At 40.3% G+C, this 14,997-nt stretch overlaps 1 protein-coding gene across 1 annotated transcript in view; it reads right to left on the bottom strand.

The window, feature by feature from the left end:
- The window catches only part of OCA2 (OCA2 melanosomal transmembrane protein), a 189,680-nt gene that overhangs the window by 66,594 nt on the left and 108,089 nt on the right, over positions 1-14,997 (bottom strand). Inside the window, exon 18 of the mRNA XM_061377887.1 lies at positions 13,867-13,975. Coding sequence (XP_061233871.1) covers positions 13,867-13,975 — 109 coding nt within the window. The remainder of the gene's footprint in view (positions 1-13,866; positions 13,976-14,997) is intronic.

Below are 14,997 nucleotides of genomic sequence, written 5' to 3'. Positions count from 1 at the left end.
AGCCTGAAGGCCACAGTAGTTAGTGTATGCCGTAACTTCTTGACTAACTGTTCTCTGCCAAATTGCGCGTCAAATTTAACTGCAATGTTAGTGGCAGCCTGCAGGTTTTCTAAGTTTTTTCCAAGGACTTTCTAAGTATGTTCATGACAGTGAACATACTGTATCAGTGTTTCATATATTTGAGTAGTTTTGCATTTGCCCGGGGTTCTATTTGAAGCATTTCTTCCTTTTTGAAGAACTGAAAGCACTAAGATACATTAAAGACTAGCCTCTCTCTTCATTTATTTTCTAGCTTACTGGGCCACGAAAGAGAACCAGGAAGAGAAATAGAAATAATTTCAAAAAATAACTTCTCATTACTATAGTGAAAGCAAAGCCCATTTATGGTTCCACAGACCATTTCCTTTACTGCTTCTCAGTGCCAATAATTGATGCTCTGGAAATATAACACGGAGAGAAATTGAATCTAAATTCCATATCTGCACTGCTTTCGTAGCTGTTGAAGACTGTGAGGGTTTCTATTTATTTTAGCAAAAATAAAATTAAATTTTATTGTAAAATGCACCCTTCAAATTTATAATGCATTCTTCATAGAAAAGATTCCCATGTCTTCTGCTTGGGAGGAAAAAAAGTACAGTAGAAATAGCTTTAGTGCTCTGCTTTTCTCATACACTTACCCAGCAGGGAGAACCACCATTGGAACAATAAATAGCACATGATGAGAAGAATACAATTGCAATCCTATTTAAAAAAAACACCTTATTTTGAAATAATCAAGCAGAAGAACTTGAAAATAGAAAATAATCTAATAGAACCCAATACAAGTATAGAATATGTGGGAGGAAGGTAGGTGAAAGAGAAAGAAATGAAAGAAAAAAATTACTGTGTAATCTGTAGGCTTTTCAAATGCTCATTAAGAAAAAAATGTATTCTTTAGTAAAAGTAATTTTGTCTGACCTACTACCAGCTGAAAAGCATAATAAGCTTCCTCCTAACAATGTGAACATGTAGACACTGTATGTTCACTTTACGTGCAAAGAATTTGAAATAAGGTATTGAGCAATGAGGGCGCACAGAAGTTTCATTTGTTTGTGGAAACTGAAATGGCACTTGAGACGTTTGCACTGGAAACCAAAGCCAGGATAACATTGCATGATCTCAGTGCTAGCCTGGGAAAAGCAGCACGCTCCTCAAAAAAGATGGGCACAGGGTACTACATTTAGGCAAAAAGATTTAAAACTGTACAAATCCAGGCTGGGAAGCAACTGGACACCTAAGTCTTGCAGAAAAGACTCAAGAAATACAGTGGATCAGATCTGATCCTAATAACCCACTGAAATACAGAACCAGAACCATAAATGGTAAACCCTGCAAAGTAATCTCTGATCTCTTTATCCCTGGTAAACCCTGACAAGACACACTTTAAGATGCATATCCATTAGGAAATCCAAGGCAGAGAAGTAAGCCCAATCAACACTCTGAAAAGTTGGCTTTTGAGGAAAAATTTAAAGAATCTAAGACATTTAGCTCTAAAATAAGAAGATTAAAGGGGTCCTGGCAAGTCATTGGGTAGATACCAGGCTGTTTCAGAGGGCAGAGAGAAACCTGTTTATCACAACGGTAGTGGGCAGGACAAAAGGGAGTGAAGAGGAGGTGTAATAGCAGTGAGGAACCTTCAGGTGACACAATATACAGGGTCACAGATTTATAGTGGCTGAGAAGCAAGTAGAGAGGGTTTTTTCTAATCAGCTAGACCAGCTTCTGCCAGATGGAAATACAATACTCCTATCTGCAAAAAATGGACACACTGTTTTTTTTAAAACATTTGTTACTGAGCAAACCATGATATGCTTTTTTCTTTTTTTTTGCGATCTTGACAATTACCTATTTGTCAAAATGGCCACAGTAACATTTTGTGAACTGCAGAAACCCTATTAACCCACAATGTCCACTATAGGCTGTCCTGGGTTCAGCAGTAGCAGTCATTTTTCTCCTTCTTAGTAGCTGGTGCAGCGCTGTGTTTTTTGACTTTCGGGCTGGGAACAACGCTGATAACACCGATGTTTTTAGTGGCTGCTCAGTAACGTTTACTTTGACCAAGGACTTTGGGAGTCTCATGCTCTGCCAGGGAGGAGGGGAAGCTGGGAGGAAGCAGAGACAGGACACCTGATCCAAACTAGCCAAAGAGGTATTGCATACAGCAGCACGTCATGCCCGGTACGTAAAACTGAGGGCAGTTATCCAGAAGGGCTAGGTCACTGCTTGGTCGGGCTGGGTATTGGTCTGCGGGTGGTAAGAAGTTGTATTTTCTTCCCTTGTTATTTCCCTTATAATTGTTATTATTGGTGGCAGCAGCAGTGGTTTGTGTTGTACCTTAGTTACCGGACTGTTCTTATCTCAACCCGTGAGAGTTACATTCTTTCGATTCTCCCCATCTCTCCGGGGGTGGGGGGAGGAAGAGGGAAAGTGGGAGAGAGGCTGCGTGGCTGGGCTTAAACCATGACATAGGCTTACAAGCTAAAAAAACATTTGGTGCTTACCTTTGCATAATTAGTTACACAGCACGTTACTGAACATAGGAGGAATTCCATTGCTGTGTGCCAGCAGCTTAATCAGAAGTCTGCCTAACTCCAGGGCCCCTCCAAATTTAGCCAAAGGATATGTGCCAGACCTTCATATACTATGGTGTAGTTTTAATGTTATCTAAAGCGTATACTCAATTATACTCTTATACAAGCATATAGAAATATTGGGGTGAAAAAGACATTTTCAGTAGTGCTTGCTCTACTCATGGAATATATTTCATCAGCAGTTGTGAATGTGAATTAAAATATCCTGTATTTCAGTTTCTGTAATTTGTTTTATATTATCAGGCATCCCTGAAAATATATATTCTGAAATCATGCTGAATGTTTATAAGTAATACTTGCTGTCAACTGATAAGCACTGTTTTATCTTTAATACAGTTAGAGATTGCTATAGCTAGACACTGCATCTACAGGGAGGTTGTGATGACAGATATATAGCTGTGTATATTGCACCAATCCATAAAGCTAAAAAATTTACAGACCTATCTCAGAAAAGGTCACTGTAAATAAACACACTCCATTGCCATAACCTTGTTGACTCCTATGAACCAAAAATAATTTGAGAAGATGCAAATACCAAGATAAAGGAAAGGTCAGCTTCTCCAGGAATAAGCAATAAAGTATCTGCTAGCACAGCTTCTGCAGAACTCCTACCGTTCTTGTTTTTTTTCTCGTCATGTGTATGGGCAGCTGAAACAACTGAGGATATTTTCCATGCTTAATTACATGTTTTTAAAGATGACTGTGCAATTTCAAGAGCAGAATTTTTGAAAACTATCCTGTAGGAAACTAAGAGTGCAAGGATCATGGAAAGCAGATTTTTCTTATTTTCAGGAGCCAAGTGTTATGCTGAGAAGAGGTGGTAAATAAGATCTGAACCAGACTTTGTGAATCTTAGTCAATATGACTGCATTGATTTAGCTCTATTTCAACATTTTCATTATTACATAATAATTTATTTTTAACCCTTATTCAAGATTTTTTCAACATCACTATCAAAGATATCACTTAAATGGTTACATCCACTCTCAATTTAAACCAACAATTCTCATCTTCACTCTGCAATCAAATCTCCATACTACATACTCAGAGGCCAGCATGTCAGTCCCATGCAGTGCTCTTCTTGACCTCAATGTAAAAGTCCTAGACATCTTAAACCAACACCACTGCATGCCGGAACAGATAAAATAGAATTATACAGTCATAGAATGGTTTGGCCTGGAAGGGACATTAAAGGTCATCTAGTTCCAACCCCACTGCCATAGGCAGGAACACCTTCCACTAGACCAGGTTGCTTAAAGCCCCGTCCAACCTGGCTTTGAACACTGCTAGGGATGGGTCAATCATAACTTCTCTAGGCAATGTCTCACTACTCTCAAAATGATCAACAGATGAATGAAGCAAACGCAGGGAGGCACTAAATATGCCAAACTCCATTGACAGTTATAGCTTATACCACCTGAGGAAAAGGGCTGCAGATCAGCCCTGCAAGCACAACTGCAAGGACCTGGAAGGATCTCCAGAAAGTGATGAGGACTTTCAAAGAAGACTACCTAAAAACATGGCTCTAAACTTACTATATCTTACTACATTAGGCTGAACACTTGTCGGATGCTACAGTTCATTGTTCTGTTTACCATTATAAGGTCAGGAACTAAAGAAATCGCTTTAGTCACTGAAAGCAGTGTCACAGCTTCATGTAGGTGGAGAGTTAATGGAAAATAGTAAGAACCTGATGCAGACAAGGGTGCACAGGATGAGTGACTGCATCTAATCATACTAAAGGATCCAGGTTTATCAGCAACTCAACTGTACTTACTTATAGATAACAGAGCAAACTTAGGAGACTATCAAAACTCATTTAGTGGTAACAAAAGCAGAAGAAACAAGTGTGTAACATACATACAACATACCACATATGATAAAATTGGGTATAACGCAAAGCTGAAAACCAAATTTGAAAAAGTGAAGTGTAAAGCTTTAAAAAACACATTAAAAATGGGCTCAAGTGTGCCCAAGTACAAGGAAAAAGAAAACATCAACACTACTCACCTCCTGGTAAAGAGGAGGAAGAGAACCCTAACACACTCATCTCTGTAAAGACCTGAAGATACCAACGATATGTTGTGTCTCTACTCAGCCCAAAGCTGTGAAGCTTATCACCCTGCAGAGCATCAAAGAGTGACCCTAACATCAAAATATAAGGGAAGGTATTGAGAGTATTTTGGGGTTTTGTTGGTTTATATTTACACTTTTAACTGTATATTGTATATTGTTACTGAGTATTGGTTTTTATTAATTAATTTGGACTGTGTATGTATTATCATAAGAGGACAAACAATAACTGTTTGTTGTGTTTTGTTTACACTGATACAACTTCTAATTAGACTAACAATAAATTCTTAGCTCCAGGTATTAGGAATATTCCCTTTTTGCCCACAGTATCACAAGCATGACATCACCACTGATACTTTGAAAGTGGGAACCTACTGTATCACAGTATCACAGTATGTTAGAGATTGGAAGGGACCTCAAAAGATCATCTAGTCCAATCCCCCTGCCGGAGCAGGAACACCTAGATAAGGTTACACAGGAACGTGTCCAGGCGGGTTTTGAATATCTCCAGAGAAGGAGACTCCACAACCTCCCTGGGCAGCCTGTTCCAGTGTTCTGTCACCCTCACTGAGAAGAAGTTTCTTCTCAAGTTTAAGTGGAACCTCTTGTGCTCCAGTTTGTACCCATTGCCCCTTGTCCTATCATTGTTTGCCACTGAGAAGAGCCTGGCTCCATCCTCGTGACACTCCCCCTTTATATATTTATATACACTAATAAGGTCACCCCTCAATCTCCTCTTCTCCAAACTATAGAGACCCAGCTCCCTCAGTCTTTCCTCATAAGGGAGATGCTCCACTCCCTTAATCATCTTAGTTGCCCTGCGCTGGACTCTCTCCAGCAGGTCCCTGTCCTTTTTAAACTGAGGGGCCCAGAACTGGACACAATATTCCAGATGAGGTCTCACCAGGGCTGAGTAGAGGGGAAGGAGGACCTCTCTCGACCTACTAACCACCCCCCTTCTAATACAACCCAGGATGCCATTGGCCTTCTTGGCCACAAGGGCACAGTGTCGGCTCATGGTCACTCTGTCGTCCACTAGGACCCCCAGGTCTCTCTCCCCTACACTGCTCTCTAAGAGGTCGTTCCCCAACCTATACTGGAACCTGGGGTTGTTCCTGCCCAGATGCAGGACTCTGCACTTTCCCTTGTTATATTTCATCAAGTTATTCCCCGCCCAGCTCTCCAGCCTGCCCAGGTCTTGCTGGATGGCAGCACAGCCTTCTGGCGTGTCAGCCACCCCTCCCAGCTTAGTGTCATCAGCAAACTTGCTGATAGTACACTCTATTCCCTCATCTAAATCATTGATGAATATATTAAATAATACTGGTCCCAGTACCGACCCTTGAGGTACTCCACTAGATACAGGCCTCCAACTAGCCCCATAGACTACAACTCTCTGGCTTCTCTCCTTCAGCCAGTTCACAGTCCACCTCACTACCCGATCATCCAGACCACACTTCCTCAATTTAGCTGCGAGGATGCTGTGGGAGACTGTGTCAAACGCTTCGCTGAAGTCAAGGTAGACCACATCCACCACTCTGCCATCATCCATCCACCGTGTTATTTCCTCATAAAAGGTTACGAGATTGGTCAAGCATGACTTCCCCTTGGTGAAGCCATGTTGACTGCCCCTCATAACCCTCTTATCCTTGATATGCCTTAGGATGGCACCAAGGATAAGGTGTTCCATCACTTTCCCAGGAATGGAGGTGAGGCTGACCGGTCTATAGTTACCCGGGTCCTCCTTCTTGCCCTTTTTGAAGACAGGAGTGACATTTGCTTTCCTCCAGTCCTCAGGCACCTCTCCCATTTCCCAAGACTTGGTAAAGATGATGGAGAGCGGTCTAGCAATGACCTCCGCCAGTTCCCTCAGCACCCGCAGGTGCATCCCATCTGGACCCATGGATTTATGGATGTCCAGATTGCTCAACTGGTCTTTAACCCATTCCTCATCGACTAAGGCAGACCGCTCCGTTGACCTGTCTTCATCTGAGGTTTTAACGGTACAGGGCTCTTCAGGACTGCCTCCAGCAGAGTAGACAGAGACAAAGAAGGCATTCAGTAACTCTGCCATCTCTGTATCTTCTGTCACCAGGGCACCCGTCCTGTTCATCAGCGGGCCTACATTGCCTCTGGTGTTAGTTTTATCTGCCATGTATTTGAAAAAGCTCTTTCTGCTGTCCTTGACCCCTCTCGCCAGCTTTAATTCCAAGGAGGCCTTAGCCATCCTAGCTGCCTTCCTACATCCTCTAGCAGCAGCCTTATATTCCTCCCAAGTGGCCAGCCCCTCCTTCCATGACCTGTAAACTCTTCTCTTCCACTTCAGCATACCCAGCAATTCCCTATTTAGCCACGCAGGTCTCCTGACCCTCTTCCTTGACTTCCTACGTGTCGGGATGCTCTGATCTTGAGCTCGGAAAAAGCAGTCCTTGAACGTCAACCAACTATCTTGGGCCCCTTTCCCTTCAAGCAGCCTAGCCCATGGGATTTCCCCTAGCAATTGCTTGAAGAGGCCAAAGTTTGCCCTGTTAAAGTCCAGGGTTGCAATTCTACTTGCTATTCTACTGGCCCTACGACACAAGATCCTGAATTCTACCATCTCATGGTCGCTGCAACCAAGGCAGCCCTCAACCTTCACTGCTTCGATCAGACCCTCCTTGTTAGTGAGGATGAGATCCAGCAGCGCACCTCTCCTGGTTGGCTCATCCACCATTTGCATGAGGAAGTTATCATCTATACACTGGAGGAACCTCCTGGACTGCGGCTGGGTTGCCGAGTAGTCCTTCCAGCAAACATCAGGGAAGTTAAAATCCCCCACGACGACTTTCTCTGCCATATACAGAGAAGGCATCCCTAATCCAAATGTTTTGGGGACCAAACCCATCTACTTTACTGAAATGGGTGAAGGAGTTTCCAGGCAACGACAGATTATTCTAGTGATATTTTAGCTCTATATAAAAGGTCTATAAATGTTGCTTCCCAGGTTTTGCATGTCATTCCTTAAGATATTAAGCCATGTTGGAAAGCTTTACAAAGTATTAAAATAAAATAAAAATACAAGGAAAACAAAAAAGACAAGGGAAATAAAATCTTGGTTGTAACAGCTTTAAATGCAATTGATAATTCATTACCACTGGAGCCATTACTTAGCAGGCAATACCTACAAGCTCTCCTCACTAAAACTGATTAATATCACTGAGCCTAGATAATCTGGAGGTAAATGTTAGATTCAGTGACAAATTAAAAAGCAAATGTGCACTTTTTGCCATGATCATATAATTATATAAGATGTGAAATATGAGATGTGCTAAACTTAACAATGTGGTTTTTGGCATTAAACCTATACTTTCTTAAATCTATGTCATTCACCAGATTTTATAGCTTAATAGCTGACTGTCTCACCAGTATTTTCTGTTTTCTTAAACACTAACCAATTATACACCAGTCTATTAAATTGATCTCGTTTGGGTTTTTTTTTCCCAACATTTTGTAAAATAACTTCTCAGCAACATTGAGTAGCTCTATAATGAGCCTTTCATTTTAACCATCACACAAATTAATCTGAAACATTTCCAAAATATGAATATTTAATCTTTTTCTCCCTCTCTATGTGTAAAACCACTTCATTTTTAGCCAGCGTTGTTTGTTTCTACACACATCACTTTATAGTTTGTAAACAGTGTTAGATTTATACAACTCCTCTTTTATACAGGATAGTAGCAAAGCATGGTTTAATCTATTTATCACTGATAGCAGATGAGAAAAAGTTCCAGAATAACATTTTAAAGTGTGAAAATAAGAGTCTGATGGATGCTTCGACATTAACACCCCTTTCAGCTTGATGGGATCTGTCCACACCTTTCTCAGCCTTGTGCTCTTTCTCCATGACCACTTATAAATCTTTCGGACCTGAGAAGTTCTGCTGCATGCTGTCAGGCTAGATCTTTCTCACAGAGCTGTGAGAGAGTGGTCCAAGTTTAAAGACATTTCCACCGTTCTAAAGAAACTTCTTAGCACAGGTTCAAATGCACATACATTCTCTGTCTGAGGGTACAGGTAAAAGTCAGAGTGGGGGAAGGCTTATTAGAATTCTTGGGCGTCTTTCCAGTCCAGTTAATTTCCCTGAATTTAAGGTGTCATGCCTCTCCGAGGGTTAAAACAGAACTTTTGTTATAATTTGCATGACATTCTCTGTAGACATGATTTAGGGTGGTTTGTTCTGCTGAAGCCCTTTCCAATTAAGGCATTTAATTTCTCATGTGAATTTCAACATTTTTGCTGTAAATTATGGAAATGAGTCAGAAATATGACAGCTGGTATCCAAAGGAGTGACAATATAACAGGAATCTTTTGTATTGACAGAAGCTGAACACTTTTCTCTTTTAATGCTCTGCACAATGTGCCCTACCAAACAAACAGAAGCCAGTTTAAACTAATTGAAAACAATTATTTCCCTACTTTCCCACTATTTCAGACACAGTTTTAAGATGTTTCAATGATGGAAGATACAACTAGTTAAGATAAATTACAAAAAGAGACTTTCACATCCTCAAAAACATATGAATTTGCAGACTAAGCCCACAGACTGAAGTTAAACCACAGTGAAAAACAGAAGACAAGAGAAACTAGATTTAACTACATAAATGAGATCTCATGAAACAAGATAACCTTTGTCTGTAAATATTGAGTGATATTAGCTTTAGAGAAAGGACAACATGGAAAATTTAGACTTAGGATGTTTGCTTGACAGAAGTGCATGCTGATTTATAGAACTGGTCATGGTACCCAGAAAGGTCACAGTAATCATGTTATCTAGTTAAAAGAATAAAAGCATAAATTATTAAAAGTTCATAAGTTTGGGTTTTTGCTAACACTGTTTTGGTTAGTAATAGCAAAATTGAATTTAATTAGCAGTGAAACCCCCAAACAATCAATTACTAAGCCAAATGCTCATCTAGCTGTTGTGGGTTTTGTTTTTAAGTATCTATGACTAAAACTTGGTATAGCATGAGAAGATGCCTTCTGGCATATAAGGAGTGAAGTAAGGTGAATCATTTAATGAATTAGACATTTATAGTTCAGATGAATCACCAAATGGCACCAACAATACCAGAATGATCTCAGGCAATAGGTGAAGAAGCAAAAAAAAACAGGATAACCCCTCAAGGTTTATGATTTGAACCTCTGTCTTCCACTGGGGGTTGAGCAAATAGCAGTCCTAAATCATGAAAGAATTCAGTGAATCCAAAAATCTCTACCTGTCCCCTTGCATAAATAATTAATTCATCAAAGGAACATGAGAACAGCCATAGGTGACAATAATTTCACCTATGCAAGCGTCCTGTCTCCAAGAGGGAAAGCAGCAGCAATAATGTGGGAATGAACATAAAAATAAGGCAACATAAAATTACATCTCTCCTGTCATAGCTGCCCAGCTTCCAGCATTCTGCAGGCAAAACAGATAGCATCTCTTCTCTGAAACAGGCAATATATCTTGTTTTCTCTCGAGTTAGAACCTTGTTTCTTGGACGTGAGAGAGGCAGAATCTGTTGCAACCTTCTAAAAGGAGGAGAGGACCTTCCTCTGCCTTGGAAATCACTCAGCCTGGCCCTGAGAAAGAGGCTTCCAGAGGTGGAAGGAAGCAAGAGCAAGGCAGGCCACAAGAAGCAGCATGCCTGCATTGTGTGCAGCGATCACTGAGAGGGGAAGACGAAAGCAGGGCCACAGAGGTGATGGGTCCCTCTTCAGGGATACTAGGAGAAGCTGCAGAGTCACAACAGCTCAGCAACTCATTTAGCTGACTGAAACCAAACCAAAGAGGAAGGACCTGCCCCACAGAAAAAAAAAAGAAGTAGGTCACAAATTAATTTTGTGTATTCTTTCTGATCCATTCACTTTAAGCACCCTCTATTAAAAAGGGGGAAAAAAATCTAGTTTACATTTTAACAGAATCTTGCTTTATTTTACTTTTAAAATCTTTTGTCTCTCTTGGGGATTCTCACTGTAGTTCAAAGCTCTAGACATGCCTGCCTAAGAGTTAGAGTCAAAATAGGGGCCAGGTACAATCCCCAAAGGGGCTTTACTTTGATCTTTTTTCATCTTCTCTCAGGTGTTTTATCAATGCTTTATCAATAAAATCAAGTCCCAGGGGCATGAATGAAAGCACTGTAGAAATCTTCAAGTTTGCCATATCTGTTCATTTAAAGTCTTGGTATCAATCTTTCATTAACATAGATATTTCACAGAATTAGACTAAATAAATTGATGAACAGGTACAAGAAAACTGAATAGGAAAATGTTCTGCATTTGAAAAGGCAGCTAAGTATGCAAATTTTATTATTTAAATTAAAATGTCAGTTCCCTCAAATTATATTAATGATTCCAAGTTCATAACGGAAAAATTGGATCAAGGCTGGGGACTGATAAAGAATTCTATAATCTTTCTAATTCTCTCTACCAAATGCAATTAAAAGTTATTAGATTCCTGACACTTCAGCCTCCATATAAAACATTATTCTTGTAGAAAATTAAACACTGAACTACAATCTACATTCATTTTTATGAGAAAAACATATTGAACAAATTTACCCAAACCACCAGAGTACAAGATGTACTGTATTTTAAGAAATTCATTTCCATGCACTGGAGGACTAAAATTCACAAGAGATTCACAGTGGCACTACTTCAGTAATGATAAATGACAGCTATCATCAAGATAGTGGAATTCAGGAACCAATGAGATTTCAGTAGAAGTTTACAGGTTCCACTAATTGTTCATAGAAATTACATATACGCTTTAATAACATTTATTCATTAATCTGAGAGGTTTGCCACGAGTACAGAGCATGAAGAAATTACACAGAACACATGGAGCACCTATTTACTTTCAAGGTTGCAGCTGAAGACCAGCTAGTGAATAATAGAAGCCTGCATTGCCTGCCAACCATGCCATTTGTTTTCATCTATTTTACTGACATGAAGTAAGACAAAACCAATCATCAGTTACTAAGTTTCTTCTAGTATTGACTCCAACTGCTTGCAGTTTTGAAAGAATATCTTACCAGCAGCATATACAGCCACTGCTATGTGGTCTTTACTGACTGGCTTTTCAAAAACACTCATAGATGTTGGGTTTAATTTAATAAATCCTACATGCTTCGGTTCGCACTCACCTGAAACAGAAAAGTAAGCCTGGAAATTGATTTCTTAAATTATTGATGTGAATGCCTTCCTTATATTCTTAGCCACTGTGACTTCAAATGACCTCAAATATCTTCAATTTCTGCATCTTCCTACACCTTAGTAATATAGCACTTTTGCTGTTAAAATATGTCAGCCAGAAATCTTTATAGGCTGAAATCACCCATTTCCATGACAAATACTTTGGAACAGGCAAGCTGCTATAGCAGCTGCCACACAGCACTGGCTGAAACGGAGAAGAAAGCCTGGGTGACGCAACCCCTTTCCTAAACTCACACTGCTTTGGGCACCAGGACTACCACTGCATGCCAACAAGGATTTGCTGGGTGAGTTAACATTGATAACTGCTTAGCTGAAGTCCACAGAGGGTTCCTAGTTCTCCAGAGTCCCTCTAGTGTAAAAGCTGCTTTGCTCCCAGACTCTTTGGCAGTGACCCCGTTTGTTTCATCTAAGCCAAAAATAAACAAAGGTGCAATTCCGGAGAGAACTGACTTCAGGTATCACACCCAAACAACAGCATGAATAAGTCTGGATCAGGTTTGGGTCTCTGTTCCTAGTGGCTGGCTCCATGCACTCAAACTCCATCACATGTACCAGATAATGCAGTATATGCCCTCAGCCTCATAATCTTAAAACACAGCTATGCTAGGCTACCAAACTGCCTTTGCTGCAAACCTAAAAATTAATTATCCCATACATACAATGTCAAGAGGAAACACGGGGCCAGGTGCTGTGCTGTGGAGATACAGCCAGTCTGCTCTGGAGGGGCAAAATCTGAGCAGTGTGAACACAAGCCACCCTGCACTTCTAAGGCCTGAGGGCTGGGGATCAGTCCCTGGAATAAATGCATTTAGCAGCAAAGCTACATTTATTAAAACATGTTCCTCCAGACATAGCTGCCCATATCCTCTCACTGGTGCGAACAACACACAACACTGGTGCTTCCTTCCCTAGGTCACAGCACAGAGAAAAACTTTCTGCTACTGGTACCTTTCTAAACCAGTCAATACACCAGAGGTGTCAGCAGTAGATATGGAAGGTCTTGTTTACAATTTGATCACCATTGTGCAGCTATAACTAGCTCTGTACTGAGCATAACCAAAATGGATTCCAATGTAGTATCTATGTATGATTGATTCTTCGATTTATTGGTCATAAGCTATTCCTCTTCAAGGCTTACATCTTTCAGCCACTGTGATGAATGTACACAGTGGGGGTATTCAGACTGCATGAAAAAAAAATAAATCTGACATTCCATACATTTCAAATGTTCAGCAGCCAAAAAAATTATTTGTAACTTTTTATAGGGCGATGCACAAATAGGTTTTATGGCTGTCTTTTGGTTAAACGTAAAGGTTAATTTGGTTCTTGTTTCTGGATGTGCAGCACCTGTTCTCATATAGGTATACAACTATCTGTGTAAAAACCTGCACATATAGCACATATAGGTCTATACATAGAAAGTATGTATACAGTTACTTTCATTTCACACACAGACAATGTCGTCCTGATTTTATTTTGGAGGATGATTTATTCTGGTAATAAATTAATGGAGACTGGAAATTATACAAAGAGTTATCTATACCCAAGAAATAAAGCCATACTACTTTTTTGTTCTTCCATGGGTTATATTCTGATCTTTATATCTTTATTGACTCAAGCCTACAGACCAATAATGCCAAGGTCAAACTTGCTCATTATGCAATGTTTAGCCAGCTCATTAGCACTGGGAAGTCAGGGAAATGAAGTCATGAGCACTCTGTTGTTCCTCCTGCGGCAACTGGGGAGTGACTGCATTTCAAATACCTGTTTTGAGAAACTGCTGTTCTGATTGGCCTGGTGGAATTGCAAGGGCAGAGGCATATGGAAAAGGGCTTTCTGAAAAGATCCAGACACAGAAAAATATTACCATTGTTTTTGGAGAGATTGGTTGTTTTACTTAGAACAAAACTATGGAACTTACCGAGATCTAGGTAGATGCCTGGAACAAATGAGTTGAGAAAAAACATAAGAATAACGCATCCAAGCACAGTCAGGCATTTGATGAGAAGAATTTTGTCTGTTATTCTGTGCTGTAGACAGGGAGGGAAAAATAATAACTGCATTAAACAAGGAGCTATCTGTTATGCATAGAGTTCACAAAAGTACGTGTGAAGTGCAAACTCCTGTTCCTGTATTGTGTATTCCTCTTCAGCATAAAAGACAGAACTATTAGAACTGAAGCACTTCGTGCATACCTATAAAAAACATGAACATGTTGCCAAATGTGATCTGATACAAGTAGCTAGCACCTGCTTGCATACACTCAGCTGTGTTTAGCTACCCTCATCACAACTTCATTTCAGTAGGACAAGTAGGGTTGAAATGCGATTCCCTACTAGAGAGGGCACTCCAGGCACTCTGTGATTTCATGATGCTGGACAAAAATCACCCTTTTTGCACTTATGCTTTGAAAACCTATAAACTAGACTAGAGGTTAAGATCTTTCATGCCTCCTGCACAACTCTCATGGGCATGCCAAGCCCATAATCTTTATGGAGCTTTTAGAATTCCTTGCCCAGCTCCTGCACCCCTGTTCTGACTTCCTCATGTTCTCACCCTCAGACCCAGTGCTTTCCACCATGCCTCTGCTTCTCTGCTCTGATCTCATTTCAATTTGGTACCAATCAAGGGAATCACCATCTCTCACCCTGAGTCCTGACCTCGATTCACATACTTCAAAGCTCTACTAAAGTACAAGTAAGTAAGTCTCTGATCTTTAAAAAGGTTGTCTTTAATGCAATGCCTTGAAAAAAGTGTAAAACCTAATAAGAAATTCTGTTGGTTTTGTTCTGGTTTGGTGTGACAGATAGGACAGTGATGTCCCAGTCAAGGACTTGAGCTCCCAAACACAGTCCTGGATTCATTAGTGATGCTAGTGAGGTGGAAGGATGTGACATTTAGACAACTAAATTTAGGTGTAATTAATTCCACTACAGAGTTTACATTTCATCAGACCCAGCTTCAACATACTTAGCCAGTGTTAATGTGTGCACATCAAAGAGAACAGGATTTATCCAAGTGGTTTATCCTTCTGTAAGTAATAAAGCAGGCA

Source organism: Neopsephotus bourkii, unplaced genomic scaffold (genome assembly GCF_033783945.1).
Source record: "Neopsephotus bourkii isolate Nb327-2 ecotype Australia unplaced genomic scaffold, CSIRO-AGI_Nbou_v1 NB_1760, whole genome shotgun sequence".
Taxonomy (NCBI): Eukaryota; Metazoa; Chordata; class Aves; order Psittaciformes; family Psittacidae; genus Neopsephotus; species Neopsephotus bourkii.
The sequence above is the reverse complement of the archived record's forward strand: the minus strand, read 5'-3'. Positions and strand labels throughout refer to the sequence as shown.